The 12,155-nt window shown below is 25.5% G+C and overlaps 1 protein-coding gene across 2 annotated transcripts; it reads right to left on the bottom strand.

Moving 5' to 3' along the window:
* Nucleotides 1-259: 259 nt before the first annotated feature.
* LOC145839585 (protein DENND6A-like) lies at nt 260-10,866 on the bottom strand. Of its 2 annotated transcripts, none has more exons than XM_082947196.1 (10): nt 10,718-10,866; nt 9,923-10,102; nt 9,015-9,201; nt 8,360-8,499; nt 4,842-5,035; nt 4,442-4,519; nt 3,931-4,177; nt 2,129-2,275; nt 1,246-1,458; nt 260-937 (listed from the first exon to the last, which is right to left on the bottom strand). In XM_082947196.1, exons 1-10 carry the CDS (start codon nt 10,823-10,825, stop codon nt 734-736), a joined length of 1,698 nt encoding a protein of 565 aa, XP_082803322.1. In that variant the 5' UTR covers nt 10,826-10,866; the 3' UTR covers nt 260-733. The 2 variants fall into 2 exon arrangements, with proteins under 2 accessions (XP_082803322.1, XP_082803323.1); XM_082947197.1 differs by having other exon boundaries at nt 796-937; nt 2,122-2,275.
* Nucleotides 10,867-12,155: the final 1,289 nt, after the last annotated feature.

Raw genomic sequence — 12,155 nt, 5'->3', positions numbered from 1 at the left:
AAGCACCAAAACCATAAAAAAACTTGAATTTAAAAACAACTAAATCTGACTTTTTAAAATCAGTGTAACTTAAAAGAGTACATCAGAATGTGTGCAATTAAAAAAACATTTAAAATATGAAATATTCACAGAAATTTTAAGCACATATCGAAACGGCAGGTAGAGATTTTGATGAAATTTCTTGAACTTGAATAACTAAATTTGAATCCTTTAAAAAGTATAAAAAGTGATTTTTTTTTAATTATTAATTCATTCTGCTGTTTTCATGATTTAATTTAAAATTAAGCTCATATTTATCATTTTTGTATCGGACAAAATTGTTTTACTATAACTTTTGTTTTTTACTTTAAATTATTTTAATGTGGTTTTTATAAACATTTAACAATCAATACTTAAGATATTTTTGATTCCTCAACAAACAGTTAAGAAATAAAACAATTTTGAAAAAGCATTTAATATTGAAACCTTTCATTAAAACAGTTTATAACTTTTTGAAAGTTATTCTTTTCTGCGAGAAACTTTTATCTCATTTAAACGCATGTTTGTTTTCAAACGAGTCATTAATTTTTTAAAGTTTATTAGTACTTTTACCTAGTTGTATAATACACAATTGTTCTAATGATTGCTAACATTTTCAGTTTGATGTTTCTTTTGTTTGAACTGTTTCCAAATGAATCAATTCAATATTTCTCGAACTTACAGCAAACTTCAACCTTTTTCATTCACGTGATGGTCATTTATCAATGAAAATGTTGTTCAAGTCTGGAGGCAGCACTTGCTTGAGAACATCTAATTGTTTTTCCAGCTTTTTGAGTATGACCTGCGGGCTGTTCACTGTTGTCTTGTGGGATGTTATGTTGTTTATTTTCTGCTGGATTCTCAAAACCATGTCTACTATTTCGATCTCCGATTTGCCGGGAATCCATTCAGCGAAATCCTGTTTGTTATAAAGTATAAAATAAGCTTTGAATTTAAAAACATGAATAGTTAAAGCAACGGTTACTTTTGAAAATACATCTTTTACCAATAGATATAACAAACACTTACTAAACATATCATATTCCAGATTATAAAAAAAAAAAAACAAATAAACTTGGCTAAAGGGGATTCGACAAATTTCATAGTAAATCCTTCATTGACTGTTTTATGAAAATTTTAGGCATGAGATGAATTTTTAAACTGCTTTATACATTTACCAGTAAATATTTACAACCATATTTTTATTTAATTCAAACTCAAACAAACCAGATCGGCGAACTTGGTGACGTGGATGGACCTGACCTTGTCTTCCATCTCGCCCATCCTGCTTGACAACCACCCGTGGAAGTTGTTGCCATGCACGAACCTCCTGTACAGCCCCTCCCAGTTGCCACGGATGCCTGACGTCAGCTTGGGGCCGAAACCCTTCAGCGTGGCGACGAAGTTCTCGATTGAGAACAGTTTGAGGGGCGGTGGTGCCTGAAATTTGTTAAAAATTGTATGTTTATCCTATGAAATATTTCGATTTACAATTTAAACTAAGTCTGTGATTTTGCAACGTTTTTAATCCTGAGATGATCATTAATCAATGAACATATTGTTCAAACCTGAAGGCAGTATTCATAAAATATATGTTTATACAAGATTTTAACACCCTTAACATTTTAATATTCATATAATGTTGAATTATAAAACCTCATCACAGTTTATAGTGCTGCTAAGTCATAAAGTTTTAATTGAAAACTTTTACTCATTTGTTTTGATTATAAATTTTAGCTTAGAATACAACAATACATGGTTAGTTTACTACTTTATAAGCAGCTTTTATACATTGTCAACTATAAACTTTTTTAGTAGGTATTGTTTAAATATTTTTCACCAGAATTTAGGAGTCTTATAAAAAATTAAATAAATAAACTTTGTCATAAAATAAACAAGTTTTGTCTTTTCCGTGATCATCGCTAAGCGTGAAATATTTCATAAGAAACTATATGCAAAGCTTGTATTTGTTATTCAAATATGTTTCAACAAATAACTAGTTTTAACTACTAATCACTAACTAAAACAAAAAAATTATTTCAAAGAAAACAACAACCAAACATATCTATATAATAAGTAAACACTTATTAACTAATTATCAACCAATAACCCTCAGCGGATGAATATTTTTCTGGAGGGGCATGAGACTGGCGGCGTACCTCTCCAGCGGAATGATGAAGGATTGGGTCATCTCCATGAAGTATCTCCTGATCATCGATGATTGCCTTGAACGAGGCGAAGACGGATCCGTCATCTCCTGTTTGGTAATATAAATTTATATTTTCGTGATTGTTACAAGTTACTGAAATATTTAACTTCCTGTAACCTATTGTTATAATTAACTTTGTATAATTAGTAAAGATTCTTAATCAAAAATAAATATGGTATCTGTGTTAAAAATTACATAATTTTATACATTATCAGTCATGTTGGAATAATAGTATGGCATATCAGTATAATTTGATTCATTAAAAATAAATCAATAATATAACTAGTTCTTATTTTATTGTAAATTATTACAAAGTTAGCTTTTACAAAAAATCTTACAACACAGTTTTAATTACTATTAAACCAAAAATCTGAAATAGAATGAAACTATATCTTAACTACTTATTGTTAAACTTATATAGATGTAAAACTATATGTATTTTAAGTGGAGCCGATAAAAAATGATTTTTACAATTATAAGAATATGTAGTATTAGAAAATAAGGAAAAAGTAAAAATACTTACATAAGAACATAAACTTTTAGATATGCACAGTATAATATTTTATAAATTAAGTTTAATAATACTTTTATAACGGGTTTTTGTTTAAAAAATTCCCCTTTTTTGATATACCATAAGAAAAAAATATCGAAAACTTTTGTATTTTTAGCTAAAACGCACAATAGGTTTTTTATAAACTAATTTAAAATCGATAAAGCTGAAACGGAAAATAATTTGAATACTAAATGCAAATTGTCTAACGTAAATAATACTTTAAATAAACAAAGAAAGAGTAATTTTCCAACAATTATATACAAAACGAAACATAATACATAAGTAATAAAATTACTTTAGTGTAATATGAAAAAAAATTCTTACTATACTTCTATATTCTACTCATGTTTTTTTTACTAGTTTACAAATATTTATGATTTATTTACATGTAAAACAGTAAAGTTTTTCACAAAACAGTTTTACATTTCTCCAAAGTTATGCCATAATAAACTAATTCTTTGTTCTTATGTACACTATGTTAAGACTAGTTTAAAGTGTTCGTGATTTTTTTTGCACACTATTTACTGTGGAATGACTATTTTATGACAAAACTTTAGTTATATTTACAGAATAATTTTCAATATGTATACAAATTTATAAACTCTTTATTTAAAAGTTGTATGTTAAAAGTACTAAATATGCGTATACACAAATAAATGTCATTAAATTAAAGAGATTTTCCGCGCTATTTTAAAAATACTTTACGAAAATTTATACGTGCTTTATTCTTGTTTACAAACTCCGTAGAACTGTCAGAAATCTATAATCAGCGAAACTTCGTCAGTCAAAAAAAAATTGTGTACAAAATTGTTGCTTATATCTTTAGGATTACATGTCTTTCTAACGTTATTTCTGATATACTTTATACATACAGTTTAATACTATTTAAATTTAATTCTGAAACTAAAGCCTAAACAAGCCAACTTTAGCAAGGGCCCTGATAAAACTATATTGATGTTTTAACTCGTAATATACTAAAGTTATGTAAATATGATTAATATCTAGTTATCTTGTTAAGTTGGTATTTAATGATTTATACATTAAAAACAAAGTAGAAAATATTATTCATTTTTTCCTAACGTTCGATATGTAAGTATAAATAATGACTAAACTTATTTCAATTTTTTTTTTAACTTTTAAAAATACAAACCTTAGCAAGTGCTTTCAGGAAACTCCTGTCCCGCTTCAAGTAGGGCTTGTACTTGGAGTAAACGCCCGGTTTGGGGTCGATCGCGCTCAACTTGGATGTCTTCTTGTACCTGCCCGCGTCAACTGCCAGTATGTTGTGGTTTGGAATGACCGGTTGCTCCGATATATCGCCCACTCTCACTATGTTGGGCCAGTGCTGCAGCATTTTGGCGAAGAACGGGTTGGTTACTCCCAGCATCACCGATGGTCTGTTTGTTGGGTGTTTTATTAAACAATTTTGAAATGATTTCTCTTTTGTATTTTTTGCACATTTGGTAATTGTAGGTTAAACTTTGGACTAACTTTATAAAAAAAATAACAATTACATTGTATAAAGTTATTATAAAATTAAAATATAAGTGATTCAGACAATAAAAAAATCAACTTTGTAAGTCTCATTTATAAAAAATTATCTTAAATTCTCAAAATGTTAATAAAATAAAAACAAAATGAAATGATAATAAAAAACAAACGGTTCCTGATTTCTGCTTGTGTATTCTTTAAATTCGCTGTCATGAATTGTGAAGTATGGCCGGTAGTCACAACTATACCTGAAATTTTGATATATTAAATTAAAATCTATTCCATTTAATTTTATGCAAAACTGTTTCAATAAAAGCAGATTGTATGGTTCATAAGATAATATAACACAAAATATCTAATAACATTTCGCTTATATTAGTTTAATTTATTTTAGATAGCAACATTTAAATTATACAAATAGTTAACTTTTTTGAGGTATTTGAACTAAATAAAATAGCTTCTAAAGCTATAAAAATAAATAACTATCCCAAACTTAATGATTTTATAGATAAATCAATTATATAATATAATAAAAACAATTTATATATAAAATTTAAAAACATTCCCAACCTCAACGGTTTTATGGATGATACAAGGGAGAGCACGGTTGCCGAGCAACAAGTGGGTGAGGGGGCCATGACGACGAGGGGGGCGCCAATGAGGACGAGTTCCCACAGCAGGTGCACGTGCTGCAACACGTGGTTCAGCCCCTGCAGCATGTCGACCTCGCTGATCGACGACAACAGCATTGATGGTGAGTGCGACTGTTGGTGATGAATAAACAGTTTTAGTTATTTGATAATATTTGTTAAGTGAGTATTATTAGTAATAATAGTTTTAATAATATACAAAAGACACACAATTTCAAAAACACTAAGTATATTTCGAGCAATTCTCTTCAGTAGAGTGCAATGCTAACAAATAACAATTTTTTTTTGTAACTTGTGTAATTTATTGTATGTTTACTGGTCACTTATGTCCAATATCTGAAAAAGAAGTTTTAATGATATTAAATATCATATTTCGTTCACTGATCAATGATAACAACATTAAATAATATTTGCGTCTGTATATTTTGAAGGTTATATTGGTAATTAAATGATAATAAATACAGTTTAGTGTAAGATTAAGTGATTAGTAAGATTATGTTTGGTGAACAAAACATTCAATTTATCAGCTACAACAAGCTTGAAGATTCTAATTTTTTTTTGCAAAATTTAAAATGTTTAGAACAGACAAGTGAATATTTCTGTCTAAAAAAATTATATGTTTATAATGTTTTCCAAAGAAAAGTTAAAGCTCTGAAGCGAGTTTTTTTTTTGTTTTTTAATTGTATCTTAGTAGGGATTTATAATTAAAAAACGGATTACATAAACGGTTACTTTAATTGAAAGTTGATAACTTTTTTCCTTATATTATTAAATAAACTTTCATATGTAAAAAACATAAAGATATTTGAAAAAAAGAAAACATGTTTGAATGTGTAAGAATTATTTTTTTGTTTTTACTGAGTTTTATTTTTGAAGTTAAAAACTATTTAGTACTATTATCAAAAAATAATTTATTTTATTAATCTATGAGTTTAATTACTCAAATTGATAATTTAATACACTTTTTTTCAGGAGAATAATTATAAAATTTAGACTTTAAAAGTTAGCATTATCATTAGAATCGTTTGCATTTTTATTTATGTAATAAAAAGTTCATAAAAATATTCATTAGCCAACTAGACTTATAAATAATTTAAAAACAAAAAAATAAATATTTTTAGTTTAGACAAAAGTTAAACTAAGTTTTTAATTTTGTTTTCAAATATCACTATTAAAAACAACTTATAAAAATATTTAAAGTTATATGTTTTAGTTGCAAGTTTTCTTCATTTACTGAACAACCAGTTATAATTTACCTGATAGTAAACTTATAACCTGAATTAACAAATGTTAAAGCTTTAAACTATAAAAAAAATATAAATTAAAAAAAAACGGTCAACTTTATCAAGAAAATAAAAAGGTTATGTATGTGGCTACAAATTACATTACGAAACAGAAAAATTAACTTCATCACGAATAACACTTATAAAATATACATGTATTGTCCATCATGGTAAACCATTTAAATTAGAAGAAAATAAGAAAAGTGGAAAATATGTGGTCGGTTAATTCAACAGAATTTACGTAATACTTCTGAGGTTGTTGAAACAAAGAATTCCATTTAGCAGGTCTTAACATTACAAATATATAATTCTATAGGCTTACATATGTGTTTACTAGCCAACAGTTGTTTAATTTTCAAACTAAAAGGTTTAAACGTCTGATTTTAAAAGCTTTTACTAAAACTCATGCAAAAAACAATGTAGTTAAATAATTTTTTTTTTTAGCACAAAATATATTTCATAGTACGTTTGAGAAAGCTTTTATTACATTTACGCTTGTAATAACAGAAACCTTTTAAACAATTCATTAAATCAATAAAAAAATATGCACATTGATTTTTGTAGTTTATACAAGCTAAGCATAAAATTAAAAAAGAAACTTCACAGCAGCATAATATTATTTTAAATTAGTTTGTTTACATAAAAAGTTTTATAAATTTAATTGTAAGGTAGAACGGATATAAGCTCGTTAATAAAATAAAATATGTAAATAAATATTTTCATATTAAGCCAAATATAAACAAGAACATTGGTGGTGGAAGTTTTAAAAACCACTAATTTCTTTGATTTTGTCTCACCAAATGTAAAAAAGTATAAAATACAACGTAAATACTTAAACCATAATAAGATGAAAATGTTAATTAATATTTTCAATTGAATTTTTTCTAACGAAAAAAACATAAAAAATATTTTTAATAGAAAGCTATGGCTTGATAAAAAATGTGCGAGTTTTTTATAAACATAGCATAGTTGCTGCATATACAGTTGCAAATACCTAATTAAAAGACACTAAACAAACACTCAAGTTTAATGGTGAAGCAGATATTTATGCAAGCACCACAAGTAGATAAAAAGGTGATTTATTTGGTTTGCATATAATTATTGGTTTAATCAAGTTTAGATGAGATTGTTTATTACTGAACAGAGCAAAGCACATTAAAATAATTTTTCAAACGTAAATACTTAGAAGTTTATTTTACAATACAGGTTACTGTTAGAGCAAAAGGTTACAAAATGGAAAAACAACCTACAAAAAAGTTAACCAAAAATAAAAATGTAAAATCCATTACTATATTAATAGTACAAAATAGTACTTTTTATTTCTAAATTTAGTATACTTTACAAAATTACTTAAAAAACTTAAAACAATAGTATATTTAAGTAAAGACAATTTAAAAAACTATCTAGATAAAAAATGACATAGGTTAAAACATGAAAGTAATGTTTATAACAACCAAACATAAAAATTTTGTGACGTTAAAACTTTCTTTTAATTATTCATAAACAAGTAATAATTTTGTTGTGTAGAAGAGCAAAATATTAAACACTACTCATAACTAAAAGTTTAGTAATAAATAGTGATTGTGATAAAAGCTTTATAAAAAATAGCTTAAGTATAAAATTAATAAACTATAAAACTTAAAATTGCTTTTTAAAATAACTGTTAGTTTATTTATAGAATGGCTAATTGTATTTTTAGCCACTCATAATTAAATAAACACATAAATATATGATGACATCGTTTTAAACAATAAATATTCAAATATTAGGTTTAAGAGAAATCAAAAAAATCTAAGTACAACTAAAAACATTAAGTATTTATTTAAAAAAAATTAATTATGTATAATTATATTGAGTTGAATTAGAAGAAATTGAGATTATTAATCATTTCATATTTTTTTATTTTCAAATGATCATGACTTTACAACATTTAATTTTGTTTAAACTTTGTTTAAATTTAGTTGAACAAATTTTAAGTTTGTAGGAAAAGGGTTTTTCAAAGAAGTATATTAAAAACATAAAACAAAATAACTAAACTAACAGCAACAAAATGACTAATTAACATTTTAGTTTGTAGCAGAAAAGCTCGAACCAACTAAGTGTAAATAGGGCAAATGTTAATACTTTCTAAAAAAAATTAATTTTTTCAACGAACCTGATGCTTATCAACTACGACGGTTGTGTCAGGTTTGTCCTGTTTAGTTGGAATCCTGACTTTCAGTAGCATCCCCATTAACGGGATCTCCATGACAATGCCAGGTATCGGGTGGGGCCATCTGTCTATGTCGTGGCATGCTGAAGGTACATTTGTGTTAAAACATAGAATTAAGTATAAAATAATAAAGATTTATATTATTTTAAACTGTTATACGTCATCGAACAGATAATAAAAATAACATCATTTGAAACAGTTTTCAGTCATGTTTGGTTAAAATAATAAATAATAAAAGAAAAATATATATACTTTATTTATAAGATTTTTTTATATTATTGAATGGATTCTAAAAACTTTATTATTTTAAACAAAACTAGTTTAGTTAAAGTTTTCAGTCATGTTATGTTTTAGTGGAACTATAGCAGAAAATGTAAAGGAATTACCAATTTTGACAATTGTTTTATAATAGTTATAACTTTGGTTGTAAAAATAATAGCTTTATGTAATATTCATTATAAAAAGCCTTATTTAAAATTAAAACCATGTTAATGTAAATGCTAATGCTAATAAAATGAAAAGCACTACTTGCAAAATTTAATAAAAGATAATTCAATTAAAAACCATATTGCTTAAGTACTATTAAATAACAACTAACCAGCTTCAAGACAGGGCTGGCCGTTATCAAAGTACTCGGGTGCGATGATATCGGCTATTTGCCTGAAGAAGTTCAGGTACGGCAGTGGAGAAAGTAGTACAACCGACTTCTGAAAATATCCCCTCCTCAGTGTCTTGTCCCGCACCTGCCTGAAGAACACGTACCCGTACAAGTGTGTGCTGTCTTTCTGTTCAGTAAAAGTATACTTTTAAAGTATTTACTTGAAAAAAATACTTAAAAGCTTTCACAACTATGCAATATATGATTATGGCAAAAACAACATTAAATGTGTGTGATGTCTTTCTACTTGGTAACGATATTTGGATTTTAATCTTTTTGTGTTAGAAATGCTCTAAGTTTATTTACAAAACTATTACATTTTTAAATGTCAAAAACTAATTGTTATGGATTTTGTATTAAACTGGCTAATGTTCATAAGGTTAATACAATGTAAACTGTCTTTCTACAGTAAAAACATTAGATTTTAATCTTATCAGTCTTATTCCTTTGAATACTAATTGATTTATGAGTATCTGCAATGGTTTATTATAGAAAACTTTAATTTTTTTAGTTTAAAATATTATTAATCAGGTACTTTACTTTTTGGAATAATAATGAAGTTAATTTACTTGTAGAAAAAATTAAATAAACAAATTATTGCAAAAAACATTGTATAGCTTTTTTATGGTCTTCAATTTTTCACCATAATGATTTACTAACTTATTTATAAGGTAAATTTTTGTAAGAATGATTTATAAAGCTGACTTCAAACAGTAACTGTATATGGTTATTTAGTAATATTGAACATATTTAACAGTGCAAACAGTTTAAAACCATCTTGATATAATCAACAGTTACATAGTTGTTATTACATAATATTTTTTCAATGAGTTTTAACAAATTCCAACCAGTAGAGTTACAGGACAATTCTTCTCCTGCAGGGGATCTATCTCAGTTATTTGGGATTTTCTGACGCGGAAGCAATACTCTGTGTCTCCCATGCAACCGCTGTTTGAATCTGGAAACGCCAGGTAGCATATGTTTGATCTTTCCTCAGAACTCAATTCCACTTCTTTCGGATATATGTACTGGAAAATTATATTATAATTAAAATAAAAGCATGGACTTGGTTGAAATAAAATTAAAATTAAAGTGGGGCAATATTTCTTTGGATAAACAACTCTTTAATTAAGAAAAAACAACCAATTTTAACATAAAAGTATAATTTAAATAAGTTACCACAAAGTATATTAGTTTAATTTAATTTTATTGGAATCTATTTTTTTAATGCTAAAATCATCAAAAAATGTACTAAATTTGTTTTAAAAGTATAAAGTTAGCCTATATATAGTGTTAACATATTGTAATACATATAATATATGAAGTAAATAAAATTAAAATATTTATAAGCAAAAATTTATTTAGATTTGAAATAGTAATCAGTTTCATTTATCATAAAACTTCAGCTAAGTACCAAAAAAAAATATTTTAGAATGTTAGAACATCCTATTTAAAGTTAGTTTGAACTTATTAGACATTGTTTTAAGAGACTAAACATTTTTAAAATAAATAATTTTTACTATAGTACTATATTTCTCTGCACAGCTAAAATAAAAAAATAAATTTTAAAATTATGTAAAAAACATTATCTTGAGATTTAATTTAAATTAAATGACAAAAAAAACACTAAACAATAAACAAACTTCTAATGCTTGTCCAAGTTCCAGGTCAAATGTAACAACACAAACACAGTGAAGCCATTGTGAAAAATTTTCCCAAGGATTTTTTGCTACTTCTTCTTCCGCTTCCATTACAAAAACATGTGTATTTATTATATATCTGGTAAAGTTTTTAAGTCTGCAAAACAAATTTTCAAGTATTGATACAATAAAATAAAAATTGCTAAAACTTATATTACTTGCATTTACTTTTGAACAATAAAAAAATCTAAACAGTTTTGAATATAAATATTGTATAACAGTATTTTGTAAAGAAGATGACTGTAAACTTAGAAAGAACTATTCTTAGTCTCTTTAAATTAACTGCATCACCCTGAGTTTTGTATATAGGCAAATTAATAACACAAATTGTTTATACCCTTGAAACTTTGATAATTTTGTAAGCTAGGCTTACAGAACTAATGCTTATAGGTGGATTCAACACTTGCAAATTATTTACTTAACTTAACAAAAACCTCTAAAACAAATAACTATAATTAATAGTAGCACTACTGTAGAAAAAAGCTTATAGATTAATAACTAATAAAATAGTACAGTTTGCAAAATATTTTATACAAGTTCAATATTCAACCTTGTAAAACTTCCAAAATTTTCTTCAATATGGCTTTTACTTTTTGTTTAATTAAGTTATAAAAAATACCAAATTCTCTATACAATTAAAACAAAAAAAACAGAAATTATTAGAAAAATTCAACTTACTTTCATGTAAAAATAACTATTAAACTTACGTTGTTTATTCTTTATCAAACTAACAACTCCTACAATTTTTCACAAAAAACTAACAAATGAAAATTTATCATACTAAAGACAATGATTATTGGGTTATTTTTTTTTAAGTTACTGTTATAAATATTTAAAACTTTTTTTGTAATTTGTTGATAATATTACAACTGTTATAAGAGACTATATACATTTAAATAACTTAAAAAGACCATAAAACAAAAGTTATGAATTTTAGAAAAATAGTAATAAATAAGAAAATATGCAGTCTTAATTTTGAATAAAAATGAGACTTAAGCCAACAACTTTATCAAAAGATTTAACTTAATAAATAATGATCACTTATTGTAGTTAGTAATAAACTTACTTAATAGTTTGTACTACACTTCTTGAAAGCTCTCATAAAAAACTTAAATGTTAAGATTAATTTTATTATTTTAAGCTGCAGATTTTTTAATCTTAAAAATTTATTATAAAAGTAATGAAAGACTTTTTTGTGTATAAGTTATGGTTTTCAAAATTCTTGTTTTTAAAGTTTTATAAAATACCTATGTTATATATCAATTTTTTTTTTAAATACTGGTTTAATTTAAATAACTTAAGTGCTAATTAGAACATAATAAGATATTATCATAAATTTTAAATATCTCTTTTAATTGTTCCTACACAAGCTATTAGAAAA

This window comes from Thalia democratica, chromosome 6 (genome assembly GCF_965202585.1).
Source record: "Thalia democratica chromosome 6, ktThaDemo2.hap1.1, whole genome shotgun sequence".
Taxonomy (NCBI): domain Eukaryota; kingdom Metazoa; phylum Chordata; class Thaliacea; order Salpida; family Salpidae; genus Thalia; species Thalia democratica.
Note: the sequence above shows the minus strand (reverse complement) of the source record. Positions and strands in the feature narration are given on the sequence as shown.

Excerpts from the sequence above, each read along its gene's own strand:
- LOC145839585 (XM_082947196.1), bottom strand. The coding sequence starts at position 10,825 with ATGGAAGCGGAAGAAGAAGTAGCAAAAAATCCTTGGGAAAATTTTTCA. Across the intron at positions 4,178-4,441 it reads ACAAGCAGAAATCAGGAACC|ACCATCGGTGATGCTGGGAG; the intron begins GTTTGTTTTTTA and ends CCCAACAAACAG. Across the intron at positions 2,276-3,930 it reads TCCTGAAAGCACTTGCTAAG|GAGATGACGGATCCGTCTTC; the intron begins GTTTGTATTTTT and ends ATTACCAAACAG.